Raw genomic sequence first — 14,668 nt, forward strand, 5'->3', positions numbered from 1 at the left:
AAGCACCTCTACTGGGGCATCCCAATTCCAGGGAACCCATTAACTCTCTGGGTGCCAGGGAAAAGACCTGAGGCAAGCTGGGAGGTAGCTGAGGTCATCCTTCTTTGAACCTCCACGTGGTATTTACTTAAAGTGATTGTTGCCACAGGTCCAGGGCCCTAGACTATAAAGCAGAATGTCTGCTCCCTGTGCCCAGAACTGAGCAGGTGAGCAGCTGGGGCAGAGGGATGAGGATCAGAGTCCTGAGGGAGGAGATAGCAGGAGGCCTCAGGAGAGAATAGGAAGTAGGAACTAGGACATCTTCCTCAGCCCTTTGGCAGAGTGGCTTCTTCCTCCTTGGGTATGCCTCAGTCTTCCCAGCCATGAAGACAGGAAGTGAGGGAGACAGCAAGTGAGGGAGCTGGGAGCTGCTTCTGAAGCTGGGATCTGGGGAGGATGGTGGTGGGGGAACTGTGCAGGGGTGTTGAGCTCCACACTCCCTACTATGTGACTGAAGTGAGAAATGTCTGAGTTATACACCTTCCTCCCCAGCCTCCCTGATCCATCTAGGTTGGTCCTTTCCAACAACAGCTCTGCTCCCCACAGCTCAGGGAAGAGTTAACAGGATTTGGGACAGGGAGCCCCTTAGAACAAGTCCCTTCCTTTTCTTCTTTACCCTGACCAGGCTTCCATTCACCTCCTTGTCAAGAGTCCATAATCTCAGCATGGCTGCAGTCCTCACCTGGGCTCTGGTCCTCCTCTCAGGTGGGTCTCCAACCAGACTTCAAAGTAGGGGTGTGGGTGAAGGCTGGACTGAGGGACCCATCCCCCATGAGGGAGGAGAACCTGGCCCCTAATCATCCCATCCCTTTTTGCAGTGTTTTCAGCTACTCAGGCACGGAAAGGCATCTGGGACTACTTCAGCCAGAGAAGCAGGGACAAAGGCATGATGGAGCAGATCCAACAGCAGAAGCTGGCATGGGAGCCCACGTGAGTGACCAGGGAAAGGGGTATGGGCTATGGAATGATGCACTGCCCCTGATTCCAGGGCTTGCTTTGCCTGCAAATTCTAGTGGTCCTGGGTTCCAGCATCCTTGGACCCCAGCTCCTGAATCCTGGCCTTGCCATCTGTATAGCTGCTTCCCCCAGGCCAACTGTGGGAGGCAAGGGACCTGAGATCAATGGAGAGGAACCTTTCAGCAGTCCCAGAACATCAGGAGGATATGAGAGTATTGGCACCTGTAACACTTGCTTGCAAAGGAAGTACAACATGTTTGTGCTTTGTGTGTGAGGAGTTGCAGTTGTTTGGGGTTTAAGACTAGAACCCCTGGGCCACAGCCCTTCCTCCTTGGTTTCTGCAGAGCATCATCAGTATGCCATGTCTGGTGAAAAGGGGATGACTGGGGCTAGTAGACTGATGGCACGGATGTCTGTGTCCTTCCCCAGGAGCTTGAAAGACAGCCTTGAGCAAGACTTCAGCAATATGAACAAATTACTGGAAAAGCTGGCCCCGCTGAGTGGGCAGGGGAAAGAGCCTTCTCTGCTGGCACAGGACCCAGCAGGCATGAGGCAGCAGCTACAGGAGGAGCTGAAGGAGGTGAGGGCGCGCCTGGAGCCCTACATGGCGGAGGTACATGAGCTTGTGGGCTGGAACTTGGAGGGGTTGAGGCAGCAGCTGAAGCCCTACACCATGGAACTGATGAAGCAGGTGGCCTTGCATGCGCAGCAACTGCAGGAGAAGTTGCGCATGGTGGGAGAAGACACCAAAGCCCAGCTGCTGGGGGGCGTCGACGAAGTGCTGAGCCGGCTGCAGGCGATGCAGAGTAGTGTGCTGCACCACACTGGCCGAGTCAAAGAGCTCTTCCACCCATACGCCGAGCGCCTGGTAACGGGCATTGGGCGCCATGTGCAGGAGCTGCACCGCAGTGTGGCTCCGCACACGGCCGCCAGCCCTGCGCGTCTTAGCCGTTGTGTGCAGGTTCTCTCTCATAAACTCACGCTCAAGGCCAGGGCCCTGCACGCGCGCATCCAGCAGAACTTGGACCATCTGCGCGAAGAGCTCAGTGCATTTGTCCGCGCCAGCGCTGACGGAGCTGAGCAGGGGGCCAGCCCGGACCCCCAGATGCTCTCAGAAGAGGTACGTCAGAAACTCCAGGCTTTCCGCCAGGACACATTCCTACAGATCGCTGCATTCACCCAGGCCATCGACCAGGAGACAGAGGAAGTTCAGCAGCAGTTGGCGCCACCCCCACCAGGTCACAGCGCCTTGGCCCCTGAGTTCCCACAAAGCGACAGTGGCAAGACCCTGAGCAAGCTGCAGAACCGACTCAATGACCTGTGGGAAGACATCACTTACAGTCTTCATGACCAGGGCCATAGCCGTTTGGGAGAACCCTGAGGGTCTACTTGCCCAGGTTCACCAGCTCTTTGTCCAAGGAGACCTGGATCCGAGCCTCTAGCATAGCCTGTTGGGCAGAGGGCAGAGGGTCCTGCACAGGTGAGGCCATTGAAGAGAGTACTGTCCCTGGCATATCCAGCCTCAACTCCCCCATCTGGATACATTATACTCACCAGGCTTTGCAAACCCAGCTTTCCGTGCTCATTTGGGAATCATCATGAGTTGCAACACTTGGGTGAAGGGAGTCGGGAGGGAGAGAGGCCCTGTGTGTGTGGGAGATTGTCTGCAAGCTTTATGAGATGGTGCCACTATATCCCAGAGTTTGGCTCCTGTCACTTCTGGTTGCCCGATGGTCACAGTTACAGCTGGTCCAGAGAGAGGAGCGCTTGTCTTGTAGAGAGCAAGGAGGAAAATATGATGGGGGAGAGCATGTGGCGGTGTGTGTATATCCTTGCTGGCTGTGATGCTGGTTGGTATGAATGGTGGGGACAGCGATGGGATGGGCAGAGCCCATATTTCCTTAGCTCTGAACCTAAATAAGGGGCTGAACCCTTCAAGCTGTAGGGTCTTCTTAAACCCTTTCCGGAGCGTATTATATATCCTCCTCATCTCCAGCCCCTCCCTCCTAACTGCCAGGCCAAAATCTAGACTTCTGACTCAAAGGAAATAGATGCTTACGATGAAAGTTGGCCTGGTGTGACTCTCAATTGGACCATGTCTGAGAGCAGCGGCCTCACCACCGTTCCCAAAGCACATACATCACCCACTACAATCCCTTGCTGCTTTTTCTCATGGAATGCCTCCCAATCATGGTCTGTCAGAGAGGCCTGGTTCTGGCTGGGTTCTGCCTCAGCTCTCTTGGCTAGACAACGGATGTGTGTCACATTGGGGTGAGGGCTGGGTTAAAGGCCCTTCCTCTGCACCTGTATTGTTCAACAGTCTGCTTACTACAGGGTGGTATGCATGGAATACAGGCTGTCACTGCAGAAGCTGTGGCCTGGTGGACCTGAGACTCTGGAGGTGGTCTTTCCCTTTTGTTCCTACTGCTCCAGAATCTGAAAGGTCTTTTTGGGACTGACCTTCTTGAGAGAGAGAGTTAGTTTTTTTTTTTTTTTTTTTTTCAGTTTTCGGTGGACACAACATCTTTATTTTATTTTATGTGGTGCTGAGGATCGAACCCAGTGCCCCGCGCATGCTAGGCGAGCGCGTTACCCCTTGAGCCACATCCTCAGCCCCACAAACTCTTTATCCTCCCATTCACACACACTCACTTACTCAGAGGCATCCTATATCAACTGGGATTTATGAACTTGGGGGGTGAGAGAAAAGGGTAAACACACTCCCTCTCTTTTGGACTGCTGTCCAACACCCTTTTCTCATGGCTCAGCCTGGCCTATGCAGGGTTCTCAGCAGAATCTAAATGAATCTGGGTTCTTCATGCCAGCAGACTAGTCATCCCTGACACCAGGACTTAGCCACTTTCAGCTACAGAACTAGGGTGTGGTCCCAGCATAGGGAGAAGGAGAAAAGCTTGGGGGGGTGGGGAAGAAGGAGAAAAGCTTGGGGGGTGGGGGGGAAGAAAAAAAAAGAGTGTTTTTGTGGGAAACACATAGACGTGTGTTGAATGTGGTGGGGATGAGGGACTGGGAGTAAAAATAGTGGTTGTGATTTTGAGACTAGAATTTGCGGAGGTGCTAAAAAGGGCAGAAATTAGGGCTAGAGAAGAGCACAAACGGAACGAGGGATTGGGAGACTGAGACAAGGGAAGAAACTGAGCAATCCGAGAGCGGAACATAGAGCCTAACAGAGGTCTTGGAGTCCAAGCAGCGTCTGGTCCAACAATAGATAGACACAAGTCCAGTTATGACCGCACCTCCTCCAGGATTCCCAGGGACAGGCCAGTCCCCTTCCCAACATGGCTCTCCTAGTCAGACTTATGGACCACTAGTTGGGCTTCTTGTGCCATGAATGCATTGCGAAAAAACTGCCCTACATCTGAGAGCAACTCCTGAGGAAAGTGACAGCCGAGCTGAAGTGTATCCTGCTCACTATAGAAGTTCAGGAAGTCCCAGTAATTCCGGAAACCGGAAAACCTTGTCAGACACTGCTACCCGAGGGCCCAGAGTCTGCCGCCCCTTTAAGAAAGGGCGCGCGGGGGTGGGATGGGGGGCGGGGACGGCAGCTAGCGGAAGTGGGGCATCTAAAGCAGCGGAAAAGGTGGGGCCTCGAGAGCAACAGAAGCCGGAAGCCGAGGTGTGAGCTGCGCGTGGGGTGATGTCGGCCAGCGGGGCTGTAGAGCCGGGGCCCCCGGGGGCTGCCGCCGCCCTTTCGCCCGCCCCGGCCCGGCCGTCCTCCGCGGGGCACTTGTTCCGGCCCATCAGCGCGGAGGACGAGGAGCAGCAGCCCACCGAGATCGAGTCGCTGTGCATGAACTGTTACCGCAACGTGAGGCTGGGGTCGTGGTTTCGGGAGGCGGGAGTGTCGGGCTTAGGAGATGCGGGGAAGGGGGTCGACCACTAGCCTGGTGGATCCAGTCCGGAACTCAGAGGCGCACCCGGGAGAAGTGCCGGGAATGCGAATTCATTGATTATTTCCTTCCCTGCTTTTTTCTTCCCCAGGGCATGACGCGACTTTTGCTCACGAAGATCCCCTTCTTCAGAGAAATAATCGTGAGCTCCTTTTCCTGCGAACACTGTGGCTGGAGCAACACGGAGATACAGTCGGCGGGCAGGATCCAAGACCAAGGAGTGCGCTATGCTTTGAGTGTCAGGGGCCTGGAGGTGAGAGGAGCCTAAAGCAGGTCCTCACTATCCCAAACAGAGCATGGGGACTGGCGTCAGATCTCTGTCCCAGGTCATTGCACCCAGAATAAATCCCCAATAGCTAAGCCTTAGTTCCCTCCTTTGTAAAAAGGCGTGTTACTGTCATCTTACATGAGATAAGATTTGTTAAAGTGGGAGTTTGTCAGATTATGAAATGAGCAGGAGTTACGATGGGTAGTATTCTCACCATTTAGGCAGTCTGGCTCATACCATATGTATGTACTGTTCTGAAGGAGTTGACTGGTCCCTCCCAGGTGGAGAGAGGGAGAAACAACTAGGTTGAGGTCTGATGGAGGGGGATAGTCTGGTTATTTCTTTAGGCGAAGCTGTCCTGCTGACCTGTTTGGACCAAGTTTCTTTTATGCCCAGGACATGAACAGAGAAGTGGTGAAGACGGACTCTGCCACCACCAGGATACCTGAGCTGGATTTTGAAATTCCAGCTTTTAGCCAGAAGGGAGGTAAGTTTAAGATTAGGACTGTTAAAGATTTGGACATACATATTGGATATATTGGAATCACATATATTGGAATCCTATACATTTTCTTTCAGAACACCTGATATTGGGCCTAGTTTGACTATGTAATCATTGTGATTTTTCATGGGTTTAACATGAACAGAAGGCTTAAGTAAAACAGTTTAGGGTAGTAAAAGGTAATGGTAAGACCATACTGTTCTTATTTTAGAATTTTAGCATCACTGTTATCAGAAATGAATGGAACCTAGTGGCTGGCCTCCTTTTACAGATGTGGAAATCAAGGTCCTGAGAGTTCAGGTGAATTGCTTAAAATCATATAGGCACTTGGTAATAGAGCTAAGTCTTGTCTTTTGTTGTTATTTATAAGCTCTGACCACCGTTGAAGGATTGATCAACCGTGCTATCTCTGGCTTGGAGCAGGACCAACCCACAAGAAGGGTGAGCTGATTGTGGGGGAACTTTTTGGCCAAGCATACAGTGGGGGGTGTAACTGCCAGGATGTTGTATATATTGTACTTTTTGTCCTTCTCATGTCTGTCTCCTAGTGTATATTTAGGTCTCATCTCAGACAATGTAATGTTATCTCAGAAGTACCCTTTCTGATCTCCTTGAATTATCTATGCTTCTGGGCATTCTAATATATCTTATATTTATTATTACAGAAATAATGTAAAATATTTAGTCATCTGTCTCCCTGACTGGCTAGAGAGCTCTATCAGAGGACTGTGATTTAATTGTTGTTTTATCCCTAACCTGGTATGACTACCTGCACTAAGTGGTGGAATGAGTGAGAAAATAAAACTCCTGGCAGCACCCATAAACTTCAGTCTTAAGAAGTATACCACCAGGGCTGAGGCTGCTTTTACTTTATTCATAACAGGCAAAAGAAGAAGCCATAGCTGAAAGAATTGATGAGTTCATCATCAAACTGAAGGAGCTAAAGAAAGTGGCCTCCCCTTTCACTCTGGTAAGTATTGAGGTACTGTAGTTGCTTTTCATTTAAGGGAGGAGAGAAAATTAAAACTGGGATTTTTCCATTGTGATCTTATGGTAGGTGGAGGGTTGTATGATTTCATGTTAGAATTATTCTCTCTTCACTCATCTATTAGATCATTGATGATCCCTCAGGGAACAGCTTTGTAGAAAATCCACATGCTCCCCGGAAAGATGATGCCCTGGTGATCACACACTACAGCCGGACCTTACAGCAGGAAGAGATGCTGGGGCTCCAGGTAAGTGAACTGAAGAAGCCAGAAAAATGCTCTGGAATTATCTTGGTTCCTGGATTGCTTGGAGTCAGTGGAAACTTATTTTGTTGCTGTTACTGCCCTCTGTTAGCTTGCTTGTGCCTTTCATTTAGTTCCTGTCAAGACTTAGGGTAAACTTTACAGAAAGGATACTAGCACCTGTGATCCTGTCTTGAGGCCTTTTCTTCCCTTGAGTGAAGATTCACTTTCTGGCTTTTCTTTCTGATTCATGAGTAGGCATTTGATATAATTGAGTGAGGGCATTTTTCTCCCACTGAGGCAAGGTGCGGGGAAATATTCATTGGCTGAGAGGTCTACTTGTCAACTTGTGATTTGCATCTCTGCTGTTTTAGGCAGAAGCACCAGAAGAGAAGCCAGAAGAGGAAGATCTCAGAAATGAAGTGAGTCATGTTGGTTCCTATGAGAAAGGAGCAGCATTGTGGGCTGAGATTGATGCTGTTAATTTTCTCTTTTCATTGCCATGAACATGGGTGACCACCAGCCTGCCAATTGAATGTCTGTAGACTGTGCATCCTGCCTGGGAGGCTCACTCTGTGTTGTTGAATTTTGTTTCAGGTGCTCCAGTTCAACACAAACTGCCCAGAATGCAATGCTCCTGCTCAGACCAACATGAAGCTAGTACGTATCTTTTGTCAAGCAGTTGCGTTGTTCTTCATCTGACTAAGGCATGAAGGTTATATTCAGGCTGGGAACATTCTTTCAAGAAAAGTCCATGCTTTATTCCAAGATATGAGGAGGATGTTGTCTTTGATTAGTTTGTGTACCTTACCGTTGGGTTCAAAGAGAAAATTAGGTCATGGCCTTGAGGCTCCTTTATCTGGCCTGAGCCATGTCTTCAACCAGCCCTCTTCTGGAGGACTATTAGAGTTAGGCTGCCCCGTGTGAGAAGTTGCAGTCCTTGTCCAATGTCTGTGTGCAGTTTGGCGTTGTTTTTCCCCAGAGGGTGGTCTTGCTCTCTTGGAAGCAAATTTCCTTAACTCCATCTTCCAGAAATCCCCCACTTTAAGGAAGTTATCATCATGGCCACCAACTGTGAGAACTGTGGACATCGGACTAATGAGGTGAGTAGCCTCTATAGATTGGAAAGAAGACTGGCTTAAGGGTAACCCCTTTATAACTTTGATTCTTCCTAAATCTGCTTCAGGACTGGGGAGATGGAAGAAATGGGGGATGCTTAGTGAAGGGTAAGAAGCTCTTGAAGGAGCTGAGAGTTAGCCTAGAGGAGAAAAATTAGAGATAACATAACTCATTTAAGACATGAAATGTTGATTATATGGAAGAGAGAAAGATTTTGATCTGTTTCTCAGAGGGGTGAAGGTTCAAGGAGTCAGGTTTTGATTCCATAATGAAGAATTGTCTGAATATTGGTTGGGCTGCCTTGGTGGGTTATAAATCCCCTTTCCCCAAGTGTATTCAAGCATAAGCTGATTAAATTCTTAAACAGAACATTATAAAGGAGATCTGCACATTGGATGCAGTGGGTGAAAGGACTGGAATAAATGCTTAAAAGTCCCTTTCAACCCCCAAGTGTCAGATTTCTTTAAAAAGTAAATTCAGAGCTTCTTGGCAATTTGGGCTAAGTTTTGGAATGCTCCTGAGCCTGGGCACTCTGCTCCTGACACCTCTTGGTGTTTGTGATTTGGACAGCTGTTGCCCCTGTTGGTTTAGAAGGTTCTGTCATTGGTAGCCATTAGCCGGCCAGTTTGGAGGTCCGTATGTAAGTCTGAGGGAGACCTGGCACTGGATAAGGCTCTCTCTTGCTCTTGCTCTTGATTAATGTCTTTATAGGTGAAATCTGGAGGAGCCGTAGAACCCTTGGGCACCAAAATCACACTCTGCATCACAGATCCCTCAGACATGACCAGAGACCTTCTCAAGGTAACAACCTGCTCAGGAAAATGTCTTTATGTAGGAGACATTATCTTTTAAAACAATATTCAGGGACATTAGGGGTCCCCTTACTTGCCTGGGTTTGAGGATCCTTGAGCAGGGTAATCTCATGGTTGGAATTGCAGATTCATTAGGTGACTGTAGACAGGGTACCTGACAACATAGAGCTGTGACTCAGCTTCTTTTTATTAAACTGATTTCATTTTGGTGGTTAAGATGATTTGGTGGTTAAACTGATTTCATTTTGGTGGTCAAGCTTTAGCTGAATTGGAGAAAACTGGGACAGCTGAAATTGCCCCCAAATTATCAATTGTGTTAATCTGGGAGGCCTCTGATTGGCTTTCTGTACTCCCAATTTAAATTTTCTTTTTTTACCTTTTATGATGTTGGGGATTGAACCCAGGACCTTACCTAATGCTAGACAAGTGCTCTGCCATTGAGCTGTCCCCCTAACCCCTGATACAGATCTTCATTTGACTTCTCATTTTACAGTCTGAGACATGTAGTGTGGAAATCCCAGAGCTGGAATTTGAACTGGGAATGGCTGTCCTGGGGGGCAAGTTCACCACCCTTGAGGGGCTCCTGAAAGACATCCAGGAACTGGTAAGTACCCTGAGTATAGTACATAGCAGCAATGTGGATATGGGAAAAGGACCTGGAAGACCTCAAACATCTTAGTTTTTGGTTTAAGACTTGAAAACATGTCAGTTGGTCCTGACAACTGGGGATTTCTTTGCTTTAAAGCTGGTCTAAGATCTTAATTATTGTTTTGGATTTTAAAGAGAAGTTTTGGGGAAGTTTTCAAGGGAAATTCCCAGGCCTGACTCTGGGAAGGTATATTTATTTTGAGGTCTTGGGTAAGTCATTTATTTCATTGTAAGATAGGGTATGAGGGTCCTTTCAGGACCTAAAACTTGTTAACATACATGTATGTGTATGTTGACCTAATCTGTATATTTGGTCCTCTGTATCCGACCAGATTGAAAATATTTGGGAAAAAAATTCTGTCTATTGAACATGTCATCATTCACTAAACTATATAGTATAATAACTATTTTCATGGCACTTACTTTGTATTAGGTATTATAAATAATCTAGAGATGATTTAAAATATCCACAAGGATGTACATAGGTTCTACACAAACATTGTGACATTTTATGTAAGAGACTTGAGCATCCACAGATTTTGGTGTCTGGGGGGTGTCCTGAAATCAATCCCATGTGGATTCCTAGGAATGACTATATATTTTATCTTTTTGATGGATCATTTTACTTAATTGATTCTGTTGTCAGGCATTTTGTCTTTGTAAATTATATTTTTTTCTTTGCATTTCTTTTCCAAATTAGGATTAAATTTTGTAAGAGCAATTTTCTAGATTTCATTTCATGTGACCAGTTTTGCCTTTTTGGCAGACTGATCCCATAAACTCCTAGAATGGCTGCATAGGTCAGCAAAGTGCTGTGGGATAAATGGAGACGACACTTTTTTTGACTGGGCACCAGCTACAACTCCCTGCTTGGGTTTATGGCAGGCCTACTAACCATAAAGCCAGGATTTTAACAGTTTGGATGTCATTTATTGTAGGTAACCAAGAACCCTTTCACATTGGGTGACAGTTCCAGTCCTGGCCAGTCAGAGAAACTGCAGGAGTTCAGCCAGAAGTTGGACCAGGTGAGTACCAACTGGCCAGTTGGTACTCAGGGTCCTGAGGTTCCTGTGAACAAGAGACCACATTTGTATCTCTTGCCACATTTAAACAATTATGTTGGGGATTCTTTTGGTTTCCTCTAGTTTTCTCCTTTATTTTGTTGGAGCATCTTCTTCAGTAGCTTCCTGAGAGAGTGCATGGGAAATACAATTGATAGGACCTTTCATGTCTGAAAATTTCTCTATTCTACCTTCACACTGGATTGATTGATTGTTTGCTGGGAATAGAATTCTAGGATAGTAATGATTTTTCATCAGAATTTTGAAGATACTGCACTACTGTCTTCCAGTTTCTGGTTTGGCTATTGAGAATTTTGAAGTCATTCTGATTCCTGATCTTTCATATATGATCTATTCTTATAATCTTTTTGTCCTCTGTGATATGCAATTTCAGGTTGTGCCTTGTTGGGGATAAGTTTCAGCTACTGTGCTAATAAGTACTTGGTGGGTTTTTTTCAAACTGGAAAACTCACGTAGTTCAGTTTTAGAAAACTTTCTTGAATTATTCTCTTGGAAGATAGCCTTCTATCTGTTCTTTTAGATGTTAGACCTACTTGTCTGATCTTGGGTAATTTGCTTATTATTATTATTATTATTATTATTATTATTATTTTTCTGGTACTGAGGATTGAACCCAGGGGCATTCTACCACTAAGCTACATCCCCTGTCTCTTTATTTATTTATTTATTTATTTTGAGACAGAATCTTGCTAAGTTGCTCAGGCTGGCCTGGTATCTGAAATCATCCTTCTTCAACCTCCTGAGTTGCTGGGATTACAGGTATATGCCACTGTGCCCAGCTGTAATTTATTTATTTTACTCTGTTTTTTGTTTTATTAGTATTTTGTTCTAGTCTAGAAGATTCCTTCAACTTTATTTTCCATCCCTTTTGGTTGAGTTAATGTCTTTATTTTTGAAGAGCTTTTTTTTTTTTTTTTTTTTTTTTGATAGAGGGGGTGGCTGACTGTCCTACCTTTGCCTTTTTTTTTTTTTTAAGTTGTAGTTGGACACAATACCTTTATTTTATTATTTTTATGTGGTGCTGAGGATTGAACCCAGTGCCTTGCACATGCTAGGCAAGTGCTCTACTACTGAGCCACAACCCCAGCCCATTCCCTTGCCTTTTTAAAATAGCATTTTGTATTAAGGATGTAATTGTTTTTTTCTTGAGAACATTGATGCACTGGGGGTGGAGTGTATTTTTTCTCCTCACATAGTTTGTTTCCTTCATTTGCTTATTTTCCTTCTCTTTTCCCCATTTAAGTTTCTGTCAGCCACTTTGCTCAGATGACTGCTTACAAGTAGAGGACACTGGGAGTGAGTGTTATTGGCATGAGGCTCATTGAAAGGGGCTTTAGCTTAGCTATTTTGTCCAGGTAGCCCCAGTATGGTTAGAGCTTTCCTGTGACTGGGCCTAGTCAGAGACCCATCAGTGGCTGTTTTCCTTTCTGTCTGGAGCATGAAGTTGTGGCTGGCAGTGCTCTGAGAGCTGAGTATGGGAAGAGGCCTGGGATATGTGTATGCCTATTTCCAATAAGTGTATATTCACTTAACCTCCTTGTTCTTGATTCTTTTCTACTTAATTGGTTTAGTGTCTTCCAGTCCATACATTCCTATGGTAGTATCCCCAGAGAAATAAAAACAATTATTGGCTGTTGTGAGTAGGAGATGATATTGGGAGTATTGAATTGTTTCTTAAGTAGTTTTCAAGCAGTTCTTATTTTAATTCCTTTCTGCTCTACTTCCAGAGGTACCTAATTTCAAAACTTTTGGGGATTCTGAAATGTAGATTGAATTGGCCCTTGTCTGGCAGTCATAGCTCTTTTCTGTCAGGAGCTGTGTAAAGTTTACTTGCTGTATTCTCTCTCTCCTGTAGATCATTGAGGGTAACATGAAGGCCCACTTTATTATGAATGATCCAGCAGGAAACAGTTATTTACAGGTATAGTAGACCTTCCTGGATATTTTTTGGGGGGAGTAGGGGTATCGGAGATTAACTCGGGGCACTCAACCACTGAGCCACATCCCCTGCTCTATTTTGTATTTTATTTAGAGACAGAGTCTCACTGAGTTGCTTAGTGCCTCGCTTTTCCTGAGGCTGGCTTTGAACTCGTGATCCTCCTGCCTCATCCTCCCAAGCCTCTGGGATTACAGGTGTGTGCCACCGCACCCGGTGGGGCACTTGGCCTTCCTGGATTTTTGTTGAAGATATATTTTCTGATCTTTGAGTATTTATCATATCCCCAGAAACTAAAAAGACTGGATTCTAAATGGACTGCTCTTCCTTAAGGAACTTATGCAGAAGAAAGAAGATAAAGGAGAAAGGGGGGAAAGTGGGAAGAGCTTTAAATTTATGTGAAGAAAGGAAAACAGGTTCTCCTAGGCTCCTTTCATCCTTGGTTTTGCTGTTGTCTCCAACTCTGGAATTTTCATTCTGCAAGTCTGATTGTAGAGTGAGGAGAAATGTTGTCCTATCCAGAGACCAAAATGGGAAAACGGAGAGGCTTTAAGCCAGTTGAGGAATTAATCTGGTGATTGCTGGAGATTTTAACTTTGTGTGTGTGTGTTGCTGGGGATTGAACCCAGGGCCTCAACCCTACTTTAATATTTATTGAGCACTTAATAGGCTCAGACAAAATTGTTACTAGTTCTTTCCATGATTAAGACCATTGCCACACTTTTCATAAGAAAGTACAGATGTAAAATGTTTTAGGTGGACTGTTCCCTGCCTGGAGCCAGGCTGTCCCACTCCTAACTCTTGTGAGTTCTGTTGCTGCCCCCTAGTAGAGCCTAGGCATTAGGGATTAGAGGGCATTAAGTTCTTAGGGAAGTAGGAGTTGGTAGCTCCCTGAGGGAGGAGGAATGGCGGGATTGCACAGGCACTGATTGTCTGTTCTTGGCCTTGCAGAATGTTTATGCACCTGAAGAAGATCCAGAGATGAAGGTGGAACGTTATAAGCGCACCTTTGACCAAAATGAGGAACTGGGGCTCAATGACATGAAGACGGAGGGCTATGAGGCAGGCCTGGCCCCACAGCGATAGCAGTGGGTGACTCACTGGCCAGCTCTAGCACAGCTCATCCTGCAGCTTATTTATCACTGTGGGAAAAAATGCTGTGCAGTGCCCTTCCACAGGTACAGAGGACACCTGCCACACGTCAGCTATCTAGACACACTTTGTAAACAGCTGGTGATGCACCTGCAAGCCTGTTGTGTTACTTGACCTTATTTTGGAGGTTATGAATTAGCCTAAGAAACCCAGGAACTAAGCATGGGACATGCCATCATCACTTTTTCCCTGTCAGTTCTTTACCCTCCCTCCACACAGTGCTCTACCCTCTGGAGTGTGAAAGCTGAAGTTGGTGAACATGAAAGACAGTTACAGCCGGACTTGGGAGTTGGTTTGGGGCATGTAAAGTACTGGCTTTCAACAGGAAAGAAGTCATCTTGGAGAGTGGGGTATAGTCAGCACAGGTGAAGAAGTTTTCATTAAAATGATGGCTTTCCAACAATACTGGCCTCTGCCTCCACTCTGTTCTAGTTGGATATCATGCTGTTAGAATTCAGCCTCCTGAAGAAAATCTTCTCCAGTGCAGCCACAGTATTTTGGGGGTTGGAACTGGCATTTCTTTCATCCCTTCAATGTTTACCTGCTTTTTGCCAGGCACACCACAGAACAATGGACAAAGTAAATGTGCTTTTATTGGAGCTTACAAGTCTCGAGGGGAGAATTTATAATAAATGGATAAGCAAGATAGCATGTCAGATGGATATTGGTGTTACGGAGGAGTGTGTAGCAGGGAAGGGGTGTGTAGTGCTAGAGAAGGTGGCACCGTGTGTCAGATACAATGGTCAGGGAAGATTTCAGTAAATGACAATTTGTCATTTAGGCAGAGCTTAGACAGGTAAGGGAAGCTCACCTAACACAGTAGGAGGGTGGGTGGGATTTCCAGGCAGAGGGAATTGCAAATGCAAAAACCTCTGAAGCTATAGAATAGGGGGCTGCCTACAGTTGCTAGGAAGTTGAAGACCCGATGCTTGGGACCCCAGCCAGCACTTTTTGTGCTGTAGTGTGCTGCCTCTCAGGAACAAAAGGTGAATGGTGCAGGGTGCAGAGTGTTTGTT

The 14,668-nt window shown here is 46.3% G+C and overlaps 2 protein-coding genes across 3 annotated transcripts; both read left to right on the forward strand.

Moving 5' to 3' along the window:
* The first annotated feature begins 223 nt into the window (after positions 1-223).
* On the forward strand, positions 224-2,563 carry Apoa5 (apolipoprotein A5). Of its 2 annotated transcripts, none has more exons than XM_046438607.2 (4): positions 224-340; positions 665-744; positions 858-969; positions 1,426-2,563. In XM_046438607.2, the coding sequence occupies exons 2-4, from the start codon at positions 705-707 to the stop codon at positions 2,375-2,377; spliced, it is 1,104 nt and encodes a 367-aa protein (XP_046294563.1). In that variant the 5' UTR covers positions 224-340; positions 665-704; the 3' UTR covers positions 2,378-2,563. The 2 variants fall into 2 exon arrangements, with proteins under 2 accessions (XP_046294563.1, XP_046294561.1); XM_046438605.1 differs by lacking the exon at positions 224-340 and adding an exon at positions 348-391.
* Positions 2,564-4,603: 2,040 nt separating this feature from the next.
* Positions 4,604-14,055, forward strand: Zpr1 (ZPR1 zinc finger). The gene is made up of 14 exons (XM_046438608.2): positions 4,604-4,822; positions 4,996-5,157; positions 5,569-5,659; positions 6,045-6,115; positions 6,558-6,644; positions 6,787-6,909; positions 7,278-7,325; positions 7,501-7,567; positions 7,936-8,006; positions 8,734-8,823; positions 9,328-9,438; positions 10,421-10,507; positions 12,420-12,485; positions 13,452-14,055. The coding sequence occupies exons 1-14, from the start codon at positions 4,652-4,654 to the stop codon at positions 13,584-13,586; spliced, it is 1,380 nt and encodes a 459-aa protein (XP_046294564.1). The 5' UTR covers positions 4,604-4,651; the 3' UTR covers positions 13,587-14,055.
* The last annotated feature ends 613 nt before the right edge of the window (positions 14,056-14,668 follow it).

Source organism: Marmota monax, unplaced genomic scaffold (assembly GCF_021218885.2).
Source record: "Marmota monax isolate L192 unplaced genomic scaffold, Marmota_monax_Labrador192_F-V1.1 WCK01_AAM20220418_F8-fsc00081, whole genome shotgun sequence".
In the NCBI taxonomy this organism is placed as follows: Eukaryota; Metazoa; Chordata; class Mammalia; order Rodentia; family Sciuridae; genus Marmota; species Marmota monax.

Bases quoted from the DNA above. Each gene is read 5' to 3' on its own strand.
- Apoa5 (XM_046438605.1), top strand. From the start codon at position 363: ATGAAGACAGGAAGTGAGGGAGACAGCAA. The intron at 392-664 runs GTGAGGGAGCTG...TACCCTGACCAG, and splicing joins GGAAGTGAGGGAGACAGCAA to GCTTCCATTCACCTCCTTGT. The intron at 745-857 runs GTGGGTCTCCAA...CCCTTTTTGCAG, and splicing joins GGCTCTGGTCCTCCTCTCAG to TGTTTTCAGCTACTCAGGCA.
- Zpr1 (XM_046438608.2), top strand. From the start codon at position 4,652: ATGTCGGCCAGCGGGGCTGTAGAGCCGGGGCCCCCGGGGGCTGCCGCC. The intron at 7,568-7,935 runs GTATCTTTTGTC...TCCATCTTCCAG, and splicing joins GACCAACATGAAGCTAGTAC to AAATCCCCCACTTTAAGGAA. The intron at 10,508-12,419 runs GTGAGTACCAAC...TCTCTCCTGTAG, and splicing joins TCAGCCAGAAGTTGGACCAG to ATCATTGAGGGTAACATGAA.